This window comes from Muscardinus avellanarius (genome assembly GCF_963383645.1).
Source record: "Muscardinus avellanarius genome assembly, chromosome: 14".
In the NCBI taxonomy this organism is placed as follows: Eukaryota; Metazoa; Chordata; class Mammalia; order Rodentia; family Gliridae; genus Muscardinus; species Muscardinus avellanarius.
In genome coordinates, this window is record NC_137800.1 from 56,579,253 (window position 1) to 56,593,663 (window position 14,411).

General features: G+C 44.5%; 2 protein-coding genes across 3 annotated transcripts in view; one reads left to right on the forward strand and one right to left on the reverse strand.

The window, feature by feature from the left end:
- LSM1 (LSM1 homolog, mRNA degradation associated) overlaps positions 1–7,208 on the reverse strand; it is a gene marked incomplete at both ends in the record, with an annotated part of 28,691 nt that extends 21,483 nt beyond the window's left edge. The window contains 2 exons of the mRNA XM_080710583.1: positions 86–154; positions 7,163–7,208. Of these exons, the coding sequence (XP_080566709.1) occupies positions 86–154; positions 7,163–7,208 (115 nt within the window). The remainder of the gene's footprint in view (positions 1–85; positions 155–7,162) is intronic.
- A 534-nt stretch (positions 7,209–7,742) lies between these two features.
- BAG4 (BAG cochaperone 4) overlaps positions 7,743–14,411 on the forward strand; it is a gene marked incomplete at both ends in the record, with an annotated part of 40,379 nt that continues 33,710 nt past the window's right edge. For both annotated transcript variants that reach the window (XM_080710927.1, XM_080710928.1), the window contains one exon: positions 7,743–8,015. In XM_080710927.1, coding sequence (XP_080567053.1) covers positions 7,743–8,015 — 273 coding nt within the window. The remainder of the gene's footprint in view (positions 8,016–14,411) is intronic.

A 14,411-nucleotide genomic window follows, 5' to 3' on the forward strand; every position in this document is an offset into this window, starting at 1 on the left:
AAATTTCAATATGAAACAATATAAAAAAAAGCAATGGTGGCTGTTACTATCCAGAGGACTAAAGAAGTACAAAATTAATACATACCAAATTGATCAATGCTTCTTAAAAAACCTATAAGTGTCCTTCCATCTCGAAGCAGGACCAAGTGTTTTTCTGGGGAGAGAAAAAAATATCTTTGAATTGCAATTAAGCTTTATTCAGTGAACTTGTATGATAACAAAGACAATAAAGGTAGTAGCATTTAGTTTGTACTACTTTTTTTTTTTTTTTTTTGCAGTACTGAGGATGGAATCCAGGTGCATTCTGCATCCAAGCTACACCCCCAGACCTAGTTTTTATTTTTTATTTTGAAACAAGGTCTGAGTTGCAAATGACCTAAGTAGCTGAGGCTGTACACAAACCTGTGATCCTCCTGTCTCAGCCTCCCAAATGATGGGATTACAAGTGTGCACCACCACACCCGGCCCCACTTTTTCTTCTAATATACATAAGGTGTAGTTCATTGGAAAAAATAGAGGGAGGTCCAGGGCAGCCTATAGTTTACAGATAGGTGCTTAAAAACAATAACAACCACAAAACACAGAGAGTGGCTGAGACAGGAGGACTGCAAGTTCACAGTCACCCTCATAAATTAGTGAGGCCCTCTGCAACTTAATGAGACCTTATTACAAACTAAAAATAAAACAGAGCTGGGGTATAGCTCAGAGATAGAATGCTCCTAGGTTCCAACCCAGTAACACACACACACTCACACACACACACTAACAGTTGTGCAGCAGAGCTGAAAGAGTGCACAGTGTGCAGCCAGGAAGCCTGACTGGTTCCAGACCCTGAGGCTTGATGCTTAAATCCATCAGTGTCAGCCGGGCGTGGTGGCGCACATCGCTGTACTTGGGAGGCTGAGACAGGAGAATCATGTAGGTTAGAAGCCAGCCTCAGCTACTTAGTGAGGCTTTTGACAACTTAGTGAAACCCTGTTTCTAAATAAAATATAAAATAGGTCTGGGAGTGTAGCCCGGAGGTAGAAAAGCCCCTGGATTCCACCCTAGTACCCCTTCCCAAAACCCTCTAGTGTCATATCAGTTTCTCTATCTGTAATTTGAGAATTTCAGTCCAGATGATATTTATTTATTTATTTATTTATTTATTTATTTATTTATTTATTACATTTGTTGCAGTACTGGGGATGGAGCCCAGGGGCATTCTACCTTTGAGTTACATCCTCAGCCCTATTTTTTATTTTGAAACAGGGTCTCACTAAGTTGCGGAGGGCCTAAGTAGCTGAGGCTGGCTGCAAACCTGTGATCCTCCTGTGTCAGCCTCCCAAGTACTGGGATTAAAAGTGTGCGCCACCACACCCTGCTCAGGTGATCTTTATGATCTTAGTTCTAGATTTATTTTTCATTCAACTTAAGAGTTTCTTTCTTTGCAATCAGGAAAGATTTTTCTTTCTTGTGATACTGAGGATTGGAATGTAGGGGCAATCTATCTCTGAGCTACCCTCCCAGCCCATATTTTATTTTATTAATTTAATTTTAATTTTGTTTTGAAACAGGGTCTCCTAGGTTGATGAGAGTCTCATCACTTGTTCAGGCTGTCCCTGGACTCTGTAATCCTCCTGTATCAGCCTCCTAAGTATTGTGATTACAGGTTTGCGTTGCCACACCTGTCTTCATTTTTTAAAAATTTGAAACAGGGTCTCAAGCCAGGTTTGTAACCCTGGTATTTGGAAGGCTGAGTCAGGAGGATTGAAGGTTTGAGGACAGCCTCAGCAAATAGTGAGACTTTTATCAACCTAGCATGACCCTGTTTAAAAAAAAAAAAAAATAGCAATAGCTGGGCGTGGTGACACTTGCTTGTAATCCCAGCATCGGGAGGCTGACAGGAGGATCGCAGTTCAGACAGCCTCAGCTACTTAGAGAGGCGCTCCATAACTTAGTGAAAGCCTGTTTCAAAATGAAGAATAAAAAATAGGACAATGGGTGCAGCTCAAAGGTCGAATGCCCCTGGGGAGTGTAGTTCAGAAGTAGTATGTTCCTGGGTTCAATTCCCAGTAAAACACACACACATACACAAAACACACATGGTCAGAAGGAAGAAAGGAAGAGAGAGAGAGAAAGAAAGAAAGTCTCTCTACCTAAGTACTTAGGCACCTCAAACTTATGATTATTCTGTCTCCCTCAAATACTGGGATTATAGTGTGCTTCATGGCTCATGGATTTCTTTTTTTTTCTTTTTCTTTTGCAGTACCGGGGAATGTAACACAGGGGCATTCTACCTCTGAGCTGCACTCCCAGCCCTATTTTTTATTCTTTATTGTGAAACAGGGCCTCACTGAGTTGCAAAGGGCTTCACTAAGTAGCTGAGGCTGTCCGCGAACCAAGATCCTCCTGTCTCAGCCTCCCAAATGCTGGGACTACAAGTGTGTGCCACCACGGTTGGCTCATGGATTTCTTTAATGCATGCAGTACTTTTTAGATGCAGAGTAGAGGGGCATCAATTCTGTCTTGAAGGTACTTATGATATTCCTTGGGATATAATTGCCATAATCAAATGAGACTTCAGAGAGAGAAACTATTATCTACCTAGAGGAGGTATCCCAGTTGGATACTGAAAGACAAATAATTTTTGGCTATAGGAAAGGGAAGAGGAGAAGGGAGAGAAATCTGAAAATCAAGCAAGAAGGAAAAAAAAAAAACCCATATATCCATGTTTGGCTAAAATCTGAAGAAATGAAAAGAGCAGTAAAGTCAGGAAAATATCGAGGGCTAAATCTGGATTTACCTTCATAAGGAACATGAAAACACTGACCTACCAGAAAAACAGAGGAGTTATAAGGCTAAAGTCTATTTAGGAGATTTAGAGAAAGAAGCAGTCCCAATATACAACTCAGATACCTGCTTGGGTAACAGTAAGAGTCAGAGAGGTAAGCTAATCAGCAAGAATCAGTGTTAGAGAAACCAAGAAAACAGAATTAAGAATCCAGCATTGATACTATCACAATGCTACAGAGGAAAGAACTCAAGAAGAATGAGTGCCTTAAACTGATGACTAGAGAATGAGGCTTCAGTAGTGTATTGACAGCAAAAATTAGATTTCAGGGATAACAAATGGCAGTCTATCAGAGGTGGTCAGGAGGTAGAATCAAAATGGAGATGACTCAAGATAAGGATAGAGAGAGGGGAATTTGATGGGGAGATACAAGAGAAAAATATTTGCGGTGAACAGATAACATACATGAAAGAAAGTATAGGATGGGTAGAGACAAAAGGCATAAAAGCAAAAATAATGGAAGGTTCCAAAAGTAGTGAAAGGAAATAGTAATAAAAGAGCAAAAGAGGATTCTCAAGTAATTAAAATAAAATATTTCTTTCTTTACTGGGAATGGAACCCAGAGCATTCTACCTCTGAGATACACCCCCAGCCCTAGTTTTTATTCTTTATTTTGAAACAGAGTCTCACTGAGTTGCAAAGGGCCTCACTAAGTAGCTGAGGCTGTCTGCAAACTCCAATCCTCCTGTCTTAAATCTCTCGGAAAGCTGGGATTACAAGCGTGTGCTACCACACCCAGCCTTATTCCTTATTTTTGAAACAGGGTTCCCTGAGTTGCAGAGGGCCTCACTAAGTAGTTTAGACTGTCCACGAACCACGATCCTCCTGTCTCAGCCTCCTAAATGCTGGGATTACAAGTGAGTGCCACCATGCCCGGGTTCAAATGTGTGTGTGTGTGTGTGTTTTGTGGCTCTGGGGACGGAACCCAGGGGCATTTGACCTCCGAGTTACAACCTCTGCCCTATTTCTTATTCTTTTATTTATTTTTTATTATTATTGTTTTTTTGGCGGTACTGGGGGGTGGAACCCAGGGGGCTTTCTACCTCCAGGCTATACTCCCAGACCTATTTTTTAGACTTTATTCAGAAACAGGGTCTATGTTCTGAGAGCCTCACTAAGTAGTTGAGACTGGCTTCAAACCTGCGCGATCCTCCTGTCTCAGCCTCCCAAGCGCGGGGATTACAAGCGTGCGCCACCACGCCCGGCTATTCTTTTATTTTGAAACAGGGTCTCACTGAGTTGCAAGGAGCTTCACTAAGTAGCTGAGGCTGTCCTCGAACTGCGATCCTCTGGTCTCAGCCTCCCAAATGCTGGGATTACAAGCGTGTGCCACCATGTCTGGCTTTAAAATAGAATATTTCATTACTTTTTTTTTTTGCAGGTCTGGGGATGGAACCCAGAGGCATTCGACCTCTGAGCTATACCCCCAGCCCAATTTTTTATTATTTATTTTGAAACAGGGTCTCACTGAGTTGCAGAGGCCCTAAGTAGTTGTGGTTGTCCACAAACTGCGATCCTCCGGTCTCAGCCTCCCAAATGCTGGGGATTACAAGCGTGCACCACCACGCCCGGCTCTATTTCATTACTCTTTACAAACAAATTATATAGTGGTTGTTAATAATATATACCTGGTCCAATTTACACTACATTTTCCTTCAATAGCAATTTTTTTTTTTTTTTTTTTTTTGGTGCTGAGGCTTGAAAACAAAGGGGCATTGTACCTCTGAGATACACCCCTATTTTTTTTTTTTTTTTTGGTGGTACTAGGGGTGGAACCCAGAGGCTTTCTACCTCCGGGCTATAAGTTGCTGAAAGCCTCACTAAGTAACTGAGGCTGGCTTCGAACCTGTGCGATCCTCCTGTCTCAGCCTCCCAAGCGCGGGGATTACAAGCATGCACCACTATGCCCGGCTTCTATTTCTTTTTTTTTTTAATTTCTATTTTGGCCGGGCATGGTGGCCCACACTTATAATCCCAGTGCTTGGGAGGCTGAGACAGAAGGATCGCACAGGTTCAAAGCTAGCCTCAGCTACTTAGTGAGGCTCTCAGTAACTTAGTGAGACCCTGTTTCCAAATAAAGTATAAAATAGGCCTGGGAGTACAGCCTGCAGGTAGGAAAGTCCCTGGGTTCCGAACAGGGTCTTGCTAGGTTGATAAGAGTCTCACTACTTGCTGAGGCTGTCCTCAAAACCTGTGATCCTCCAGTCCCAGGCTCCCAAGTATTGGGGTTAAGTTTTGGGGTTAAGTTGTGTGCTACCACATCCTGCTGTAATTTTGGATTGTGTGTGTATGTGTGATACTGGGGATTAAACCTAAGTGCATCCTACCTCTGAGCTTCACCCCAAGCCCTATTTTTTATTTTTTTATGGTATTGGCAATGGAACCGGGGGGCATTCTACCTCTGAGCTACACTTCCAGCCATATTTTTTAGTCTTTATTTTTTTAAACACTGAGTGCCAAGGGCCTAAGTAGCTGAGGCTGTCTGGAAAACGCAATCCTCCTGTCTCAGTTTCCTGAATGCTGGGATTACAAGCATGCGCCACCACTACCCCTGGCTGGCCGGCCTGCCCTCCTCCCTCCCCCCCTCCCCTCGTATTGGGGGTGGAACCCAGGGGCTTTCTACCTCTGGGCTACACCCTCAGACCTATTTTATACTTTATTTGGAAACACGGTCTCACTTAGTTGCTGAGAGCCTAAGTAGCTGAGGCTGGCTTCAAACCTGTGCAAACCTCCTGTCTCAACCTCCCAAGTGCTGGGATTACAAGCATGCGCCACCACGCCCGTTTTATGGCTTATTCTTTTTTTTTTTTTTTTTTTTTTGGCGGTACTGGGGATAGAACCCAAGGGTGTTCTACCTCCAAGCTACACCTCCAGCCCTATTTTTTTTTTTTATTCTTTATTTTGAAACAGGGTTTCACTGAGTTGTAAAAGACCTCACTAAGTAGCTGAGGTTGTCTGCGAACTGCAATCCTTCTGTCTCAGCCTCCTGAATGCTGGGATTGTAAGCATGCACCACCACGCCGGGCTCGTCTTATTCTTTATTTTTAAAACAGGGTCTCACTGAGTTTTAGAGGGCATCACTAAGTATCTGAAGTTGGCTGTAAACTTGTGACCCATCATTCTTAGCCTTCCAAGTACTGAGATTACATGAGTGCACCACCATGCCTGGTTTGTAATTTGGAATTAAAAGTGATCTCAGATAAATTGGGCGTGGTGGCACACACTTGTAACCCCAGCATTTGAGAGGCTGAGACAGAAGGATCTGGGTTCTGGGATTGCCTCAGCTACTTAGTGAGACCCTTTGCAACTCAGTGAGACTCTGTTTCAAAATAAAGAGTAAAAACTAAAGTTGGCTGGGGGTGTAGCTCTGAGGTAGAGTGCCCTTGGTTTTAATCCCCAGCACCACACACACACACACACACACACACACACACACACACACACACACACTGATCTCAGATAACCATAGGATTCATAACCATGTAATCAGACTCATGCTCTAATTTGTATATGTAAACAGTAACTATAGAGATCATTATAACTTACTTGAAATTGTATAAATAATTTTGCAGCAATTACAAGTTAATGATGCAGATCTCACAATTAAAATGATTAAAAATGTTGCTTGAGGAATAATGCACAAATGAGAATTTAGAAAAAGGAAAGGCAAGATAAGTGGTTCCTCTCACTTTTTATACATGACTGAACTTCTCTTCAGGACCATCACTAGTAATAACAGAGGTTTTATTTAGTAAAATCGAAAGAAAACTATTTATCAGAAAGTAAGTTTGAAGTGACTTAGCCTTCTTAGAAAAAGCAATACCACGGCTAGCAGTCGTTTCCACCACCGTACCCGGCAAATGCTAATGACCCTCACGGTAAAAAAAAGGTTGTAAATGGATACACAATAGAAAGCCTATATTTACTGCTAATTAAAAACAACTGCTGTTGACTTAGTATTTTCAGTTTTGATGAATTCTTAATATTTCCAATAATAACAATTCAGTACTTCGAAATATTGCAGGTGGGAAACAGTGGAGGCAGGAGAAGTCTGCTGGGCCACTTTCGTGCTCGGGTTTAGGCTGCTGCGACTCTGGGATGCAAGATTGAATTCCGTGGCTTGTGGCTCAGCAGCCCGAGGACTGGCGGGGACTGCGAGGAGCTGAAGAGGGAGCAGCTAGGGGGTGGAGAAAAGGCGGGTCCCTCGGAATTGAGCTCAAATCACACTGCCCACAGCCCGGGACGCCTTCTGTAAACTCCCTCCGCGGGGCGTCACTCAAGAGAATGGGTCTCATCCCCGGCTTCGCGGGGAGGAGACAGGCTACTTACTGTCTATGTCCTCGATGAGGCTGGCGGTGCCGGGCATATAGTTCATTTTGAGCCGAGACTAGGCTGTGACGTACAGCGGCGGTGGGCTAGAACGCCCTTCCCTCCTCCCACCGCAGTCACCGCCTCGGCGGGACCCGGACAGGAACCCCCAACCGGACAAGCGCGTCTGCCCCGGCTTTCAGCCGCCGGGGCCTGCCGGAAGCACCTTCATATTACCCGACCCGCTTCCGGTATCACGTGCCCGCGTCCCGGAAGGGGCGGGGCAGACGAGCGGCTCGGGAACGCTTTCTTTGTTCCAGAAAAGCAGGAAAGAGGAATCTCGACTGGGTAGATGGTTAGAAGAAGGTATATGTTCCCGATTAAAGAGCACGGTGTCTTCCCTCATTTTCCCGCTTGAGACCCGGGCGTCGGAGCCCGCGGCCCTCCACGCTCCGGGCTCGGCAGCAGAGGGCGGGCCCGCGCCCGCGATTGGCTGCCGTCGTCCGACCCCTTTCGCCGCTGTCCACTCCCGTTCGCCCGCGCGCGCCTGCGCAATGGGCTGGCCGTGGGGGGCGGGAAACGCTTCGGGGCAGCGGAGCCCATGTCGGCCCTGAGGCGCTCGGGCTACGGCCCCAGTGACGGGCCGTCTTACGGCCGCTACTACGGGCCTGGGGGCGGAGATGTGCCGGTGCACCTGCCTCCACCACTATATCCTTCCCTTCGCCCCGAACCTCCTCAGCCTCCCATTTCCTGGCGGGGGCGCGGGGGCGGCCCGGCCGAGACCACCTGGCCGGGAGAAGGCGGAGGTGGCGATGGCTACTTTCACTCTGGGGGCGCCTGGCCGGAGCAGGGTCGAGCTGGAGGAAGCCACCAGGTAAGCTTGAACCATCTTCATTGTGTTGATCCCTATCGAGGACCCGATAGGGGGGTCTTTGGTAGGGGAAGTAAGGGCTACTGGGTTTTTGTGCTTCTAGGGTTTGTAATGTCTCGGGTTTCGTATTTGTTTTTCTTATGAGGAGTTGAAGAGGCAGAGACTGGGAGCGTAGGTGGGGAATATGTTTGTGTTCCTTTTGCCCCTCCATTTCTTCATACACAATCAGTGTGTGTTACCATTTAAAAAGGAAGAAAGATCCTGCGCCAGCTTCCTAAGCTTAGTAAGCGAGGCTGAGGGATCTCTCTTTGGAAGCGATGTTGAGCAGGAGTGACAGGGCTCTCTGCTGGAGCTCTGACAATTTATCCTGCGTGGTTAGGGAGGCTGCAGCCCCAGTTGTCGCTCAGCCACTCCCGCAGGGAAGGAACCTGAAAGAAGGGGAGGGATATGAGCAAGTATTTAGTCCTTTGGTCCTAAAGCTTTGTCTGGGATTGAATCATGGATAATCAGTGTTCTAAAGCCCCTTTATGTGGATTTTTAAATCTAATCTTCACTGCGACTGCAAGGTCTATTTTCAAATGAAGAAGGCGATTCTGAGAGATTGATTGCTTGATGTTTGGACCTGTAACATTTTGTTCTCTGTATTACCTGACAGAAATATATTTCTATTTTGCTAATGTAGTATTCGTTTTAGGGGGCTATTGTTATAAGGTGGTGGCGCATCTCTCTTTTCTGTCGAGAAGTATAACATCCTCATTTGTTGAAAATGTAATAGTGAAATTCTCATATATTATTGGTGGGATTGTAAAGTGGTATGGTGTTTTGGGAAATAGTTGGGCAATTCCTCAAAACATGAGCATAGAATTAGTATATGATCCAGCAAGTCTACTCCTAAATATATGCCCCAAAGAACTGTAAACATATGTCCACATAAAAACTGCTTACAAAGCCGGGTGTGGTGGCCCATGCTTGTAATCCCAGCATTCGGGAGGCTGAGACCAGAGGATTAAGGATTGCAGTTCGAGGACAGCCTCAGCTACTTAGTGAGGCCCTCTGCCAACTCAGTGAGACCCGGTTTCAAAATAAAGAATAAAATACAGGGCAGGGGATATAGCTCAGAGGTCTAATATCCCTGGGTTCCATCCCCAGACCCGTAAAACAAAAACAAAACAAAACAAAAACTGCTTACAGGTAGGGAGGGCCTAAAATCCGAGTACTTGGGAAACTGAGACAAGAATCACAGTTCAAGGCCAGCCTCAGTAATTTTGCAAGCTGTCAGCAACCTAGTGAGACTGTTTCAAAATGAAAAAACACGGTGGGGGGGCTAGCTTGGAGGTAGAATGCCTCTGTTTAGTACCCAATAACACACACACACACACACACACACACACACACACACACACACACGGCCCCAAAATAGGCTGGGCGTGGTGGCACTTGCTTGTAATCCCAGCATTTGGGAGGTGGAGACTGGAGGTAGAATGCCCCTGGGTTCTATCCCAAGTACTGAAAAAAAAAATTCTTTACGCGCATGTTTATAGCACCATTATTCTGTGTGTGTGTTACTGAGGATGGAACCCTGGGGGCGTTCTACCTCTGAGCTGCACTCCCAGCCCCTATTTTTAATTCTTTTTTTTGTGTGTGTGGTACTGGGGGTGGAACCCAGGGGCTTTTCTACCTCCAGGCTACACTCCCAGACCTATTTTTATTTTATTTGAAACAGGGTCTCACTAAGTTGCTGAGAGCCTCACTAGCTGAGGCTGGCTTCAGACCTGTGGGATCCCTCTTTCTCAGCCTCCCACGCCTGGCTTTTTTTTTTTTTTTTTTTTTTTTTTGTGGGGTTGGGGATGGAACCCAGGGCATTTGACCTCCGAGATACACCCCCTGCCCTATTTTTTTTTTCTTTTTCTTTTTTTTTTTTTTTTTGTGGTACTGGGGTTTCTGGAAGCCCTTCTACCTCCGGGCTACACTCCCAGACCTATTTTATATTTTTATTTGGAAACAGGGTCTTTTAAGCTAGTGAGGCTGGCTTTGAACCTGGCTTCGATCCTCCTGTCTCCGCCTCCCAAGCGCAGGGATTGCAAGCGTGCGCCACCACACCCAAAACAGGTCTCACTGAGTTGCAGAGGGCCTCACTAAGTAGTTGAGGCTGTCCGCAAACCGCGATCCGGTCTCAGCCTCCCGAATGCTGGGATTACAAGCGTGCGCCACCACGCCTGGCCCACGCCTGGCTTTTATTCTTTATTTTGAAACAGGGTCTCACTAAATTGCAGAGGTCCTCACTAAGTTCTAAGACTGGCGGCGAACCTGCAATTCTCCTGTTTCAGCCTCCCAAGTACTAGGATTACGAGTGTGCACCACCATGCCCGGCTATAGCACCATTATTCATAAGAGCCAAAATGTAGAAATAACTCAGATGCCCATGAACTGATTAGCAAAATATGGAATAGCCATACAGTAGACTATTACTTGGCCATAGAAAGGATTGAAGTACTGATAAGTGCTACAACATGAATGAACTGTGAGAAGATTGTGCATCTTGAGCAAATCCAGTCACAAAGATTGCATATTGTGTGATTCCTTTTATATAGAATGTCAGGAGTAATATGCCTGTAATCCTAGTACTTGGGAGGCTGAGACAGGAGGACCACAGGTATGAGGCTAACCTCAGCAATTTAGTGAGACCTGCAATTGAGACCCTGTTTAAAAAGAAAATAAGGCTGGAGTACAGCTCAAAGGCAGAATGCTCCTGTACCACAGTACCACAAAAGAAAGAGTAGGCAAATTCATAGAGACAGCCAGGTGTGGTGGCACACGCTTGTAATCCCTGTGCTTGGGAGGTGGAGACAGGAGGATTGTGCAGGTTCAAAGCCAGCCTTTCTGGCTTAAGACCCTGTTTCCAAATTAAAAAAAAAAAAAAAGTTCTGGGAATGTAGCCCAGAGGAGGTAGAAGGGTTTCCAGGAACCCTAGTACCACAAAAAAAATAAATAAATAAAATAAAATAGAGTCGGGCGTGGTGGCGCACGCTTGTAATCCCTGCGCTTGGGAGGTGGAGACAGGAGGATTGTGCAGGTTCGAAGCCAGCCGCGCTGGCCTAAGAGACCCTGTTTCCAAATATAAAAGTATAAAATAGGTCTGGGAGTGTATCCCAGAGGTAGAAGGGTTTCCAGGAACCCCAGTACCACCAAAATAAATAAATAAATAAAATAAAATAAAATACAGACAGAAAATTAATGGTTTCCAGGAGTTGGGGTATTAGAGCCATTGGCAAACTTATAGGGCTTGCTCTTCTTTCCTTCCCTTCTTTCTCTCTCTTTCTCTCTTTCTTTCTCCTTCCTTCCTTCCTTCCTTCCTTTCCTTGGGATTAAGCCCAGGAATATTGTGATTTTGAGCTACATTCCCAATCCCTTTTAAAAATTTTTTTGTATTTTCAGGCAGGTTCTCAGCTAAATTGCCCAGATTGTGATATTCCTGCCTTAGCCCAATAAGTAGCTGGAATTGCAGGTGTGCACTACTGCCCAGCTGGAAATTTTCTTTTTAGGTGAGCGATGAAATATTTTAAAATTAATCTGGGTATGGTGGTACATGCCAGTACTTGGGAGGCTGAGACAGGTAAATACCAGGTATGAGGCCAGCTTCAACAATTTAGCAAGAACTTCAGTAACTTAATAAGACCCTTAAAATAGGGCCGGGGGTGTGGCTCAGAGGTAAAATTGTCCCTGGGTTCAATCCCCACGAATCTCAGTCCCCCTAAAAATGAAATGTTCTGGAACCAGGCCTGGTGGCACATGCTTGTAATTCCACGAATTGCAGGCTGAGACAGGAGGACATCAGGTTCCAGGACTGCCTCAGCATCATAGCAAGACTCTCAGCAATTTAGTGAGAACCTGTTTGTTTCTTTTTTTTAATTTTTAATTTTTATTTTTGGTGGTATTAGGAATAGAACCCAGGGGCATTCTACCTCCAGGCTGTACCCCCAGACCTATTTTATTTTTTATTTGGAAACAGGGTCTTGCTAAATTGCTGAGAGCCTAAGTTGCTGGGGCTGGCTTTGAAACTGTGACCCTCCTGTCTCAGCCTCCCAAATACCAGGGTTATAAGCATGTGCTAGGCTAGGTGTGGTGGTGTACATACTTATAATCCCAATACTTGGGAGGCTGAGAAGAGGATCACAAGTTTGTGGTCAGCCTTAGCTACTTAGTGGGGCCTTCTGCAACTTAGTGAGACCCTGTTTCAAAATAAAGAATAAAATGGGGCTGGGGGTATAGCTTGTAAGTAGAATGCCCCTGGGCTTCAATCCCCAGTAATGCGCACGTGCACACACACACACACACACAGTTGAGCAGTGTTTGAATGTAGAGACTTACCACTTCCCAACATTTTATTATAAAAAATCAAATATAGAGAAAAATGAAAGAATTCTAGATGAATATTCATATGACCATCATCTGAATTCCCTAGTTAAGCTATTTCTCTTATTAGTACTGGGGATTAAACCCAGGGACATTCTGCCTCTGAGCTATACCCCCAGCCCTATTTTTTTTTTTTTTTTTTTTTTGGTGGTACTGGAGGTGGAACCCAGAGGCTTTCTACCTCCGGGCTATACTCCCAGACCCATTTTATATTTTATTTGGAAACAGGGTCTCACTTAAGTTGCTGAGAGCCTCACTAAGTAGCTGAGGCTGGCTTCAAACCTACATGATCCTCCTGTCTCAGCCTCCCAAGTGTGGGGATTACAAGCCTGCGCCACCACACCCAGTTTACCCCCAGCCCTATCTTTGATTGTTTGTTTATTTATTTATTTATTTTGTGGGTCTGGGGATGGAACCCAGGGGCATTCTACCTCCAAGCTATACCCCCGCCCTATTTTTATTCTTTATTTTGAAACAGGGTCTCACTAAGTTATGGAGGGCCTCACTAAGTAGCTGAGGCTGTCTGTGAAATGTGACCCTCTGGTCTCAGCTTCCCAAATGCTGGGATTACAAGTGTGTGCCACCAGGCCCAGCTTGATTCTTTATTTTAAAACAGAATCTCACTGAGTTGCAAAGAGCCTAAGTGCCTGAGGCTGCCTTGAACCCAGATCCTCCTGTCTGACCCTCCCAAATGCTGGGATAACAAGTGTGCACCACCATGCCTGGTGACAAATTTTAAAGTTTTGAAACAGGATCTTGCTAAGTTGCTGAGGCTGGCATCAAATCTGCAATCCTCTTCTCAGACTTCCAAGTATATAATATATATATATATATATATATATATATATATATATATATAATATACTTATCATAGCCATTTTATTTTTTATGGTACTGGAGATGGAACCCAGATGCCTTCTACCTCTGGGTTCTACCCTCAGACCTATTTTATTTTATTTTATTTTATTTTTATTTTATTTTTTTTGGTGGTACTGGGGTTCCTAGAAGCCCTTTTTTCTCCGGGCTACACTCCCAGACCTATTTTATATTTTTGAAACAGGGTCTCTTACGCCAGCAAGGCTGGCTTTGAACCTGTGCCATCCTCCTGTCTCCGCCTCCCAAGCGCGGGGATTACAAGCGTGCGCCACCACGCCTGGCCGACCTATTTTATTTTTTATTTGGAAACAGGGTCTTTTTAAGTTTCTGAGAGTTTCACTGTTTCTTAGGCTTTTTTTTTTTTTTTTTTTTTTTTTTTTTTTTTCTGTACTGGGGATTGAACCTAGGGTCATTCTACCTTTGAGCTATACCCCCAGCCCTATTTTTTATTCTTTATGAAACTGTAATTCTCTGTCTCAGCCTCCCAATACTGGGATCACAAGTGTATACCACCACGCCCAGTTTTTTATTATTTTTTTCGTGTGTGTGTGGGGTCCTGGGGATGGAACCCAGGAGTGTTCTACCTTTGATATACATCACCAACCCTATTTTATTTATTTATTTATTTATTTGTATTTATTTATTTATTTATTTATTTATTTATTTATTTGCAGTACTGGGGATGGAACCCAGGGGCATTCTACCTCCAAGCTATACCCCTAGCCCTATTTTTTATTTTATTTTATTATTATTATTTTTAAGTATTGGGGATGTAACCCAGGGACATTCTACTTCTTAGTGATACCCCAGCCCTATGTTTTATTCTTTTTTTTTTTTTTTTTTTTTTTTTGCAGTAGTGGAGATGGAATCCAAGGGCATTCTACCTCTGATCTATACCCCCTAGCCCTGTTTTTTTTTTTTTTTTTTTTTTTGTGGTACTGAGAATGGAACCCAGGGGCTTTTCTACCTGTGAGCTATACTCTCAGGCCTATTTTATACTTTATTTGGAAACAGAGTCTCACTAAGTTGCTGAGAGCCTAAGTAGTTGAGTTGGCTTTGACCCTGTGCGATCCTCCTGTCTCAGCCTCCCAAGCACTGGAATTACAAATG